General features: G+C 35.9%; 1 protein-coding gene across 1 annotated transcript in view; it reads right to left on the bottom strand.

The window, feature by feature from the left end:
* puf (ubiquitinyl hydrolase 1 puf) overlaps positions 1-13,975 on the bottom strand; it is a 151,054-nt gene that overhangs the window by 38,844 nt on the left and 98,235 nt on the right. Inside the window, exons 34-36 of the mRNA XM_081730121.1 lie at positions 8,790-8,913; positions 6,063-6,250; positions 1,888-2,011 (exon numbers count right to left, since the gene is read on the bottom strand). Of these exons, the coding sequence (XP_081586247.1) occupies positions 1,888-2,011; positions 6,063-6,250; positions 8,790-8,913 (436 nt within the window). The remainder of the gene's footprint in view (positions 1-1,887; positions 2,012-6,062; positions 6,251-8,789; positions 8,914-13,975) is intronic.

Raw genomic sequence — 13,975 nt, 5'->3', positions numbered from 1 at the left:
TACATATTCCCACACTTGAATGAGTATCTAGGAGGCCGTTGTTTTGCTTCAGATTGAAACTTCGTGACAACGTGGCTGAGCTTCACGCACAAAGCAAGCCGGCGTCTCTACGTAGTTTGTGATGTGGGATAAAATATCCCTGCTGTATTAGTGTTACAGCCTCGCTCCACAGTACCGTACTGATCGGTTGTGGTGTAGCCACACACAGGTACTTGTCCTTAATAATTGGAGAAGTGGCCTGGAGTGCCGTGCCCAATTTAGCAATCTGGAAATTTCCTATTCAGGAAGGTGTAAAATCTGTGAGAGATCTATCATGCTACACCAATAATCGTTCCGCACGTCTCATCCACTGAAGTAGTACTACATATGAATACATGATCTCTAGGTAAGACTACACAATTATACGTATGGCGACTTTCTGTATGATATAGAAAAATATTAAACAAGAAACATGGAAAACAACCATTCCAGTATTTCACTTTCAAGGGAACAATGTTTCTCTGCCCACCCTATGATCGGTTACAAAATAAAAGGGAAATCAAGGCACGAGTTGGATGTTTGTGTTTTGCCTTACATGTATATGGAAGCTGCCTTGTTGACTTACAGACATATCACTTACATTATTATTGCATTACAACAAAACATATGCAGAATTTCATATATTAAGTTGGCTCTTTTTTTTTTTTTTTTTTTTTTTTTTTTTTTTTTTTTCATGAAAAATAAAATGTTGTGGTAATGAGTGTTATGTTATTCGATAGGGCATTACGTGCTCTACAAAATAGTGTGTTCAGATTTTGTATGCTGATATATTTTCTGTTCTTTTCAGGTCATTAAAATGGAGTTTCAAGAGGACAGAAAAGAGCATTTTCAACACCTGCTGGTGTTTGGGTTTAATCGAGGTGCCAAAGCCACAGAAGTTGTTCAAGAGATTTGTGAAGTTTATTGCGAAGAAGCGATGTCTCTTAGGACGGCTTAATATTGGTGTAATCGATTCAAAAATGGCAATTTCGACCTCAAAGACGTGTATCGCACCGGATGCCCCGTTCAGTTCGATGAGGAATGATTGAATATCAGGTTATTCACGAAAATCCACGCCAAACAACAACGGAATTGGCAGCAGAGATAATGGGGTGCTCCCATTGTACTACAGAGCGTCACCTTCACTTGATGAGAAGGGTTCAAAAGTTAGGCGCATGCGTTCCGCTTGCTTTGACCGACAACAAAACTCAACGCCCGTCATCGATCAACATGTGAATACAAGAGCGATTCCTCGCAATAACTTCACAAATCTCTCGAACAACTCTGTGGCTTTGGCACCCCGATTAAACCCAAATAGCAGCAGGTGTCTCAAATGCTTTTTTTCTGTCGCGTTGACACTCCATTTTAATGACCTAAAAGAACAGAAAGTATATCAGCATAGAAAATCTGAACACACTATTTTGTAGAGCACATAATGCCCTATCGAATAACATAACACGTATTGCCACAACATTTTATTTTTCATGCATTTTTTTAAAAATCGCAAACACTTATGGGCCAACCCAATATATTCCCTAAAAACAGATTATGTTTTTCATTTTAACTACTTAAAATTATCATATAGTTTTGTACCATAAAGTACACAAATTAAATGAAAACAGGAATAAAGGAGATTTAAGGAAAACACACACACATGCAAGATCAAACACTCAATTCTACATTAAGACGTACAAAGCACTTTTTGAACGGCTATAAGCTTCTCGAAATTTCAACAGCTCTTTGTGATATTTTTGTATTTTATTATTGAATCTTTTAACTGAAATATCATTATCGTTATAGAAATAATTGGTGTTTAAACGACTGCAGCAGTGGAAATGTATTTTTACAGAAAGAAAATTGGAGACTTACCAGCGTAAGTAGCATTTTAATAAACCTGGTTACACAAGATTGTGATCCAATTTTCGTTACATTTGCTTCTTCGGAGCTTTCACTGTCATCATCCGTTTTCAAATATAAGGGTGCATGGTGAGGCCTGCAATGTTATAACAAAAGAAATTCCTTACTTTTACTTACATTTTTCATTGCATCTGAATTATATTTTACAGTGTTATTCTATAATTTTCAAAACACCCCAATAATCTGAAAGCAACTCTAATTCTGACAGAATGCTGTGACTTAAGTAGAGAGTTTTTTGCGGAAAAGACTCTTTGTTATGGAATACACCACCAAAATGTATGGTATTACAGCTAACTTACAGGTGTACTGATCAACAATGAGAACTTATTAAGAATACTAGTTCTTTTACACCCGTTTTCAGCACACATTTAATAGATACTAACTTCATCCAAAGAATTATCACAGTGGAGCTTTGTAAAACAAAGTTTACTTATTTGTTAATATCTGAGTTTTGTTTTTCGATATACAAAAGTTCTGACTGACTGATCAATGTCCAGGAGAAACTGCTTAAGTTAAAATCTTGAAATCTGGACAGAGCATAGGATTTGTGATGTAAGGTCCCACTACGGATCATTCATTTCTCATCATCACCGTCTCCTTTAAGCCTAACCGGCACAACCGTGGGACGTAAAACTTTAAGAAAAATGGAAATTTGAGAGGGAAGGAGGGATGAAAGAAGGGTGGTAATTATTATTAAAAATATCCATATGTGGAATCTCTGAATGTTAGACATGGTATTTGGTATACGGACTTCTTACTTAAATAATAAGACATGTGTTTAACTTTTTTTTTTCTTTCCCTAGAACGGAATACAAAAGAGTGAAGTTACAATTGTTATACGGTTAGAAACATGAAATTTGGTATTTAGATTTTTCATTTAAAATAATTAAGGTCATGTTTTTGCATTTTTTGATATTTTCCCTAAAAGGGAAGAAAAAAAGGTGGGTACAAAAATGAATGGGAATTGCAATTATTAAAATAAGATGGCCATATCTAAAAATTCGTTAAGGTTACACACATACAATTTGATATTTAAACTTTTAATTTAAAATAATTAAAGACGCGTAAGCGTTTTTTTTTTTTTTTTTTTTTTTTTTAAGATGTTTCCATTAGAAGGGAAAAAAGAGGTGGGAATTGCAACTGGTATAATCTGATGATCATATCTAAAAATCTCTTAAGATCAGAGATATGCTAGGGACATAAAAAAGTAGGAAACCGTAGGCTGAACAAATGCGAGGAAAACGAAATATTTCAGTTTAACGTCCCACGTATACCGTTTAGGCTACGGAAGACTATGATCAAAGTAAGAGAATTATGAAGGAAAAATTGGTGGAACGAGAAATTGCGAGGAAACGGGAGCAGTCTGATAAATCCCACGAATATGATGTTTTTCACCGGGAATCTTACTTGGCCGGGAATGGGACCAGGGACCCCAAACACTAGAGGTAATTGCTCTACCACTGTGCCACCGTGTCCCCGAGCAAATGTAGGGGTCTGGGGGTGAATTACCCAGCTAGCAGGACAAAGAGTCTTCGAGAAAGAATGGAAGAGTTTAGTGGAGCTGCTGTGCAGGTTGAATGATACACGGGTTTCTTCGCAAGTCAGTTTATATAGTGCAAAAACAAATGCTACTACCAGAATTTATTATATTCTGACAAAAACATATTCAAGTGCATTGACATATCAACAATTATCAAAATACAACACACGGGTTTTAATAAAGACATTGTGTACTGTGTTAATATCGATAATTTTATCGACATTATCGATAATGAACGTGTGTCGCGTGCTGTGAATGGTGCTCACACAGAAACATACTGATATACGAACGGCACTTTAACTTTTTGTGAGAGTATAGTTGAGTCTGGTAGTACTCCATTTGTTTTCGCATTTTATAAACTATCTGAGTTGCCAAACAAAACAGTGTAATCGTTCAAGCACCTACGTGTCATCACTGCCCCACCATTCTTTCTCGAAGACCCTATATTATATATATATATTCATAAAATATTCATATATATATATATGTTATATTTATATTTTGTTATATATATATATATATAATATTTAAGTAAGTATATATATTATACGTAAGTTATTATTAAATGTTTCTTTTCTTTACGTTGTAAACGAAGTGCTTCAAGTCCATTATAAGACGTTGAAAAATCTCATTATTCCCTAGAATCTCGAAATATGAGAAATGTGTGTGACACAAGCCTTTGTAAACAAAGACGAATTCTGACACTGTGAAATGAGGGCTACTCAAATAGACAAATCGCCAAAGGTATACATCATACTATCATTGGTAAAATAATACAGAAGCAAGAAGAGCATGGTATGTCTTGTGAACAAGAACGGTGTGGTATAAAATGAAAACATCTGCGAGATTGGATGGAGAGGTTTTTCACTTGGCTGTATCAGGCAGAGCTTCCAGGAGCATGAAATGCAGCGGCTATTTATTCTAAATCAGGTTATAACATAACCAAGATGACTGTCGGCAGACGATTTAATGAAAAAGGGTTACATAAGAAAATTCTAAGAAAGAACCCACTTTTAACTGATAAACATGTAAACGCTAGAAGAGAGTTCGTGAGTAGACACGGTGCATGAAGTAATGAACAGTGGTGGCGCGTAATTTTCTTGGATGAGGAAAAGTTTATGATTGTTGGAAATGACAGTGAAAAGAAAAGGAGAAAATGTGAAGCTAAAGTCCGTTTCCAAAAGAAGGAAATTTGATGAAAGTCTGGATATTACACTAAGTGAAACATTTGTGAATCATATCCCGTTGGTTTGCAGCATTAAGAGCTGCCCGTGGTGGTGTAACAAAAGACTGAAGTGTCATAAGTATTGTGGTATAAACAATTTTCGTTTTTAATTTACTTTCAATAACTTTCCTACCGTTTAGCGATACACTTTATACGATAGTGTGATAATAAAATATATGCATTAAATTTAATTTCTAGATAATAAGGTTCCTTAATGTATAAAACTCAGTATTTTCATATAGTGTTCATATATGTACTACAGTAGTACAACATAAACGGCTGGAATTGACAATATAACAGTTTTTTTTTATTTCAAGAATATAACTTTTTTTTTTTTTTTTTTTTTTTTTGTGCCAGACTGTATACTAGCGTTGATTACTGGCTTCGAAATAAAAACTTGAAATGCACAATTCCTTGTCATGTGTTTGGCTAAAATGACAGTAAAAAATCAAATATTACTATTGTGGGATGAATTGGATTTAAACGGCATCGGAAATGTCACTCTTCATCTCAGCGACCCCGAAAACTAAGGATTCGACACTAATATCGGTCATTTTCCATCATTTATATATATCTATATGCATCTCCCCTTCCCCAAGCTGCGGGGCTAAATTTGCATTTAAACGGCATCAGAAGTGTTATTGTTCATCTCAGTGACTCCGAAAACTATGAATTGGACACTAATATCAGTCAATTTCGGTCACTTTTAAGTATCTCCCTCTCCCCTAAGTTGTACCGTCAAAATAAAATGATAAAAACACTCCCAGGCCCGAACCTCATCTATATTGAAAATTTGATCGACGTCGGTCGGGTGGTTCTAGCAGTGCAACGTCACAAACACAGTCACTTTCATTTATATATAAAATCATACCACGATACTCATCTGGTGACCAATATACTGAAACGCAGTAACAACAGTCAGCCTAAACAAGAGTTCACTGAACACTCTTCCGAAAGTTCTGGCTAGTGCCAGACACGCTATTCTCAGTTTGGCCTCGTTCCTCTTAAAAATAAATAAATAAATAAATAAAATAAACCAACAAATGAAGACTTAGTGGAACTGCATTGGTCTGATTAGGAAATCTGTAGAACAGTGAACATTTAATGACATGGCTCCACATTATTCAACAAACAATCTGAGTCTCTGATATTAACGGTTCAGATCTCGTAATCGAAACTATTGCAACACACATTTACTTGGATGTTAATCACTGCATTATTAAAGTGACGGCTTTCCAATTTACTTTATTAATTAGTTGAAGTTACATATATATAAAAATACTACTATAAATTTTTCAACAATCTTTACAGCATGGATAAAACTACAAAATATTTTTAAAAACTCACAAATTATTAACTTACCTCAGTCTTTGAATAACGTGAATGCATAGTCTCTGGAACATCTGCCTCACCATTTGATTTGGACATTTGATCAGAATCTGCACTGGCCACCAATCATTATTCGCCATATGATCCATAAACCACTCACACGCTGTTTGAGATGCATTGAATTGTTTGGTCAAAAGCTCTACCCACTGCACCATGGTAGGCTACGACAAAAAGAATAAAATATTTCAGTTAGTCGAAAAATAAAATGAATATTTTACATTTCAATAACACTATTGTGCAGTATATACATGAGTCCTATGTAGCAACTGAATCGTAAGAGCAGTTAAAGAACATACAGAGAAGCAATGGCAAAGTACTGTTCCCACAACAGATGGTTCCTGCAGATCGAACACAACTGCAGATCCGTATATTTCCTAGGTATCGTAAGTGGAACACTCAAATTCGGCTCAATATAAGTGAATCAACCTCTGTACATATGTAGTATAAGTTTTTTTTTGGAAAATGCTAATATTCGGAGCTGACTACTACTATGCATACAAACGAGTTGAGTTGATTTTGAGTTTAACGTCCCGTTCAGCAGCGAGGCTACACGGGACGTGGACCTACTGATTAATCTGGTTCGGATTCCACCTGAGCCCCCGCCGGGGATCGAACCCGGGTCTCCCACGCGAAAGGCGCGTGTATACAAACGAAGTAACTACGATATCCGTTATTTCTTCACTTGACGCTTTCATTTTTTGGTATACTTTGTAGTCGCTGAGCTTAAAAATTTACGGTAGCTGAACTTTGATACAGACTTCAGTTTCTACAAGATGTTTTGTTTCTACTGAAATGTACAAAAATTATGTTAGATTTACGTATGACCCTATTTTTGGGTCTGACCACCGTATATTTCAGGCAAATTGGAGGGACGCCACAGATTCGAAATACAAAGAAGCAACAGGCACTACTCCTCAAAACAGATGAATAAATTCAAGCACATACAAAGAAACGAAGCGCAATAATGTCACTTTAAACAATTTTAAAAAAATATTTAAAAAGATATTTAAAGTGTGCATAATACTAAGTTATGTACACAGACCACTATAAAAACTTGGATAGTGGTTTGTGCTGTAGGTCTCGCCTTTTATAATAATTAATTGTATGCATTAAGTACTAATAGGTACAGGCCATCGATGAAATTTATTCATAAAGAAAAATCTTCTCGTTGGACTACACGAGACTCGAAAAGGTTGAGTATGCAGCAATCGATGAGTTTATAAAGCAACTTTAGTATGTAAATATTAATACAATGGTCCCTTAATACCATGTGTGGTTACACATTCGACTAACCTATACATCTATTCACTTCCATTTTGAACAGTTAAACAGTAATACCAGTGGATTCCCTTTATATTTTCTACGAAATTTTGTTAGCTGTTAGAATTTCCATTTAATTGTATAGTATGAATTCTCTTGTAGAATTTTGTTGCATGAAATTATTAATTGATAAAATAAATTTATACATATTATCTGCGAAACATAAAATACAACACAATGTTACTATATAAGAATTGAAGGAAAAACATATTTTCCCGCCACATCCCTATAGGTAGGTACACTCATGTCCAAAATTATTGTCGCATATCTATAAATGTGTTGTTGTAGTAATATAATTTGACAACGAATTCGTCCGGTATTTCTTACAATGTTAGTATGTGTATAATCAGCAAAGACATGTATGTGGCAAATTTCATGTCAAAAGAGGAGTAACTAAGAACAATAAAACAAAAATAAAACTTTCTTGTCCATTTAGCAACATTTTGTTTTACTCACTCTAATTTTCGTATTTATAATTCTTTTCCAATGAAATTTACCACAAATATACATTTCCCGATTATACACATAGGATCAGTATTAAAAGTTCCGCGCAAAATCATTATTAAATTATATTCTTACAAGAAACCAGTTATAGATATGCGACAATCATTTTGGACATGAGTGTACATCATTATGTACCACCACTATGTATACTTTTCCACTATGAATATCGTAGTACAAGGCTAGAATAAATGATCCAGTCATTTTGAAAAGGCTATATTTTCAAAAGTATTACACATACAAAATACATGAAAGATACATGAAAAGAACCACAAACTCACTAGGTTTATACACCCTCTACCAATGTCCAATATGTGCCCCTTTGGTGACACGACACACGTTCAGACGATTCTCGAGCTCATTCCATACATTTTGTAGCATAGTCCTATCATTGTCTACACTGCAGCACTAATGTGTTCTTTGAGCTCGACTAAGGATTGCGGTAGTGGGGGTACGTAAACAAGGTTCTTAACGTGCTCCCACAGGAAGAAGTCGCAGGGCGTTAAATCAGGAGATCTGGGAGGCCAGGGGAACAAAGCTAGGTCATTCTTACCAACACGCCCAATCCAGGGATGCGAAATTCATCATTTAGGTAGTCACGAACTGGAATGTGCCAAAGAGGGGTGCCAAAATCTACACAATACAAACTTGGTGAATCCTTTCTTTCTTTCTTTTTTTATATATCTTTCATGTGTACGTGTAATACTTTTGAAAATATAGCCTTTTCAAAACGAATGAATCATTTATGCTAACCCTGTATGTTGTTAGTTCTTCTGAACATGTTACTACGTATATGAATATTACTAAGCATATAACTAAACATGATTACAAATATGAAGAAAATTAAATGAATAAAAAAGTAAATTAAGTGATACTTACTTTCTCTTTGGCATGGATGAAAGTTTCAAGAAAAAACGAGGTGGAGAGCTGGGCGGCCATTTCAGTTACATCCTGTTGACTCAGCAGGGTTTGAGGAATGTAACCGCATATTTGCCACATAAAACTGCAAGAAATAATTTTAAATTTATAATTCTTTAAGTGATATACAACCAAACGCTTTTTGCTCATTTTTAATTATTTTCCTTTTTATATTTTTCTTCACCACATTAGCATTTTTTAATACAGGGTGTAATAAAAAGGACTTAACAACTTTGAAAACTCGTATTGATTTATTCATTTATCTTACAGATATTTGCAGCAAAACACATCAAGTTTTGACTCACGTAGTAGACTAGTTCTGAAACAAGCCACCGCAAGCGATAGCGACAGTTGGAGCAAAGATAGATGCCTTTACTGGTCCAGGTAAACTGATCGTCCGAGATGGGCCAATTCCATGGTCCCCACGTTCACCGGACCTGATACCTCTTCATTTTTTCTTTTGAGGGTTCATCAAGGATACCGTGTTTGTTCCACCCTTACCGGCTTCTTTACCAGACATCAGAGCTAAAATCTACCTCGCAATTGAACAAGTCACACCTAACATGCTGTAGCGGGTTTGCAAGAAATCCGCTTCAGATGGAATTTGTGCCGCATCAGCAATGGAAGCCACATTGAACCTCTTAGTACGTAAAAAAACTTTATGTATTTCGCTACAAAATGACACCAAAGCCATGTCTGTAACCTAAATAAATAGATCAATATGAGTTTTCAAAGTTGTAAAATCATTTTTGATGCACCCTGCATATGATCGTTTTAAAGTCCCAGGCTAAATGAGACGGACCTATTATTTGAAGCGGAATCTGAATAACAAGTTCCTTTCGTAAATCGAACTCGTGTTTCTCACTCTACAGGCAAGTACGCTAATTATTGCTCAATGTCTTCATAAAATACTCAGCTTTCAAACTGCACATAACTCACTGTATAAGTTTAGAGAAGTTTTCTTTTTATTAAACATCTGGTTGTGTGTCATATTCAATACACACTGCATTACAATATGCTATGCAAACTCATATGCTACATTTTTTAACTTCCATTACTTCGAAAAGTATGTCAGAAATATACTCACTCCTTCCGAAAAATAACACAAATAATTAACCTTATTGTAAACCTATACAGGGTGTTACAAAAACGTGGCACAATATTTTTGGAACAGATTCCTCGCATCAAAAGTTTATATGGACCTGTGCTCAAAAGTGGATGGTTTCGGAGTTACAGGGTGCCCAAAAGGTGAAACAAGTGAACTTTCAGAAGTTCATAGCTTTACTATTATGGAATCAAGACATCACTGAGGAACTGGTATGTGAACTATCCAAACATCCATGTTTAAGAATGCTCCAGTACGTGCACACCAATTTTTAGAGAGAGGTGGACAGGTTGTCAAGTACTCCCAAACAGCCTCTCTAAAAATGATTGTGCAAGTACCGGAGGTTCTGAAAGACAGATATTGGGATAGTTCACATACCAGTTCCTCGGTAATGTCTTGACTACGATTGCTCTTATAGTAGTGAAATTCTGGACCTTTAAAGTTCATTTTTTCATGTTTTCGACACCTTATAACTACGAAACTACGCGCTTCCTATCACAGATCCATATGAACTTATTTCTTATTTTGATGTGAGGACTCTATTCCCAAAATATTGTGACAAATTTTTCTAACAAACATATAATATAAATATTGAAACCTAATTAATTCTATGTGAGCCTGTACTTTCAATGACTTAAGATGATCTGGTACCCCTAACAACCTTGAAAGTTAGCCCATTTAAAAAGCATAGCAAAGTTTTTCACTATTTTCTTCTTTATTATTAAAGTTACAAACGTCAAAATTTGAACAAACCTAGAGGAGACACATATCTATGCCTTGTGTGTTTTAGATTTTGAAAAAAAAACACAGTAAAAAACTTCCATGTTTGACTTTAAAAACTTGGCAACGCAGATGTAACCCTCCCACTCAAATTTTGAGTTGGTGTCTTCTTTTCTTGAAATATCTATTGACTCCTGTGTGAACCTCCTTGTCCGCGTTTAGCGGTCGTCTTTCTGCCTGTCCTTCGAGTCGTGGTTGCTTGAAATGTGAATATCGACGGAGAATCACTTTATGAGTGACAGGAGGAGGGATAACAGTACAAATATCTGTGCCGTGAAAAGACAACGAAAAGCGAGATATTCCAGCCGACCGAGGAAAAATATCGCACGACTTTCGGCTTCAGAAACATAAGAAAAGAGAAGAAAGAAGTGCTATTGTGTTTTATATTTCTGTGGTTATTTCTTGCGTTTCTATGTAGCTTAATTTCTATACAGTATTTAAATGTTGAATGAAAGATGATAAATTGAACGGTTGATAGATAGGTAGACAGATGTCTGTCGGTCTCTTTCTTCTTTCTTTCAATTTCACACACACACACACACACACACACACAGAGAGAGAGAGAGAGAGAGAGAGAGAGAGAGAGAGAGAGAGAGAGAGAGAGACATAGATAAGCATATAAATGCAGAAAAAAATATTTTCCAAAGATGATAAATAGCTAGAAACGATATATAGGACCTAACACACCAAACTGAAGTTCTTGAAAAGTATGTACATTAGTAGAGAAATATTTTCAAACAGTGGCGTACTTCAAGAGGTGTTGGTGCAGTTTGTAATGCCTCCTTTCATATACTATTGAAATGAGAAGATTTTAGCTTTCCTCCTGCGTAGAGAAGGGACTTACATATACGTACAACGACACATCACAATGTTTAGAAAATGTAAATGGTTAGAGAATACACACACCCCGGCAGAGATCCCTATTTTCCCCTCAAGGTTACTATTCTTCCCATTTACTGTCCTCCCCCCGAATTTACCATTCTTTATTATGACAATTACTTATTTAAAAATGTTATTGATGCTAAGTTCTCCTTCATACTTAGTGTTCATCAGTCGGTGGCTATAAGCTCAAGCCCCCCCCCCCCCGAAATAAATTTGTTATGTTTACAACTTCATTAAAATTTGTCGGCACCTAAAAGGAAAAATATAAGTGTTTATTCTCGTATTGTGTAAACCCCTCCCCGAAACAAATTCCTAAATATGCCACTGGTGTTCATAAAAGCATCATTGTGGTATAATTAAAATTCGATTGTTCCACTTTCAATGACAAATTATGCCCCTCCTCTTAAAAAATCATAGGTGCAACCTGTGTCCCAAAACCTGACTGTGGGCACCCCTGTAATTCAGAGAAGGCTAGGAAATGAAGTTTCTTTGTTTAAAATCTTTCCCAACCCCATAAACACCCCCTAACACCAACCAAACTTTCTTTACACACATCCCTGGGCGTAACAAAATATATTGCTTCCTTTGCGTTTCTATAAAAATATGTATCCTATTCTAAATGCTCCCCCTCTTGTGTTTTGAATACCTCACAAAATAAAATTCCCAGCGTACTTACTGATTGAATGGGAGACTCAGGTGAGATACCCGATTGCAATACGTACATTTCCAGGGTTTCCCAGAGGGAAGTATTGTGTCGCACACTACACCACACATCTTTTAGGTGAGGACTGTTAATTTTATACAAAGATTGAAGACCATAAAGAAATGCATTCCAGTGAAATTAACAATAAACAGAGAGACGGACCACCGAGAATGATTTGGAATCTAAAGATGTGGGAGGTGGGACATGTTTATATGGAGACTGACAGTGTCAGAGGAAGAAGTCTACATCTGTTCTACGAAACACAACACTAAGCGGGTATTATTATTATTATTATTATTATTATTATTATTATTTATTATTATTATTATTATTATTATTAGGGGCTCTATATTTAAACCCGACCAACGAATATTTCTGGCTACGCGTATGCCTTCAAACATAAGTGAAAAACATTCTTGCGTATCTTATTTTATCCTGTCGGGATGGTATAGAGACTTGCAGTCGTCACTTAGTGTCGCTCGCCACCTCCAATGGCACAAGCACCAGTGCTGCAAAAGTTCACTGTACATAATAAAACTAAAGTAACCTTAAGTAGCAGTGTTACAACTCACCGCTATCCCATCCCTCAGGAATCCATCCTGGATCCGTCCCTGTGTCGTCTGGAGTCGAAAATATGTCATGTGAAAAGAAGGTATGAAAAATGTTGTCTTACAGCCTTCTGTGTTGATTTCCTTATAACTTGGGGGAGGCCCGTCCTAGTGTGCTAAATGACGAGGGGATGCCAGGGATTTCTCCTCTGAGAAATCTTTATCCCTCTGCAAGAGAAAATTTTCATCCCGAACAGGAATAACTTTTCCCCTCTCTTACGTGTGTGATGGCGTGTGGGTACGTATGAGTGAAATTCATTCGTCCTGGGAAAAATATTCAATTCGCACATTGATCCGTCCAGTTATCCAATTTTTATACAACGTAGTGAAGATTTTTTTTTTTTTCGCGAAATAAAGTAGTGTTTATTTTGCGAAATAAAGTGCTGAGGAATCTACTTACATAGTTGTACAACTACGGCGGGGGTTAGGGGGCCTGCTCCCTTCCTAAATTTTTTAGTCCCTCAAACCACAATGCATCCGTATGACATTGATACGAAGACATAGAATTGTTACGATTGCCCCTCCCCCCCCCCGTAGCATATTTATGCCCCCAAACTTCAGTGGCTGGTTGCGAGCCTGGTCAACAAGGTTTTCACAGGTATTACATAATTTAAACAAATTTGTATAATGCAAAATAAATTTACTACTAAATCATACTCAATTTTAAAATAAACCAACATCATTTACTTACAAGAACATAAAATATTGCGTGAGCCGTTACCCAGCTTTATCAAACTCACAATGAAAGTTTGGACAAGATATTTCACACGAATTTGATCGAGGGTGTACTTATGCACATGATACAATCTCACAGCGTTCAGGCGCTTTGCGAAATTCATTAGAAAAAAATCTAAAATTAGGAAATGCTAGTGTGAACATTACATGGATCTATATTCTTTTCCTTCTCCACTTCCAAGAAAAGGGAGATACAGACATTACACCTAGGTATACGGTAATTTATAAAATATTGTTTTGTCACTGGATATATGTGCATGAAAAATTAAAAAAAAACTTCTAGGTCTAGATAGTATATAAGTGGCTATGTGGAGACGCAACAAAGAACGAAAGT

Source organism: Thermobia domestica, chromosome 11, assembly GCF_964235325.1.
Source record: "Thermobia domestica chromosome 11, izTheDome1.hap1.1, whole genome shotgun sequence".
Lineage (NCBI taxonomy): Eukaryota > Metazoa > Arthropoda > Insecta > Zygentoma > Lepismatidae > Thermobia > Thermobia domestica.
Note: the sequence above shows the minus strand (reverse complement) of the source record. Positions and strands in the feature narration are given on the sequence as shown.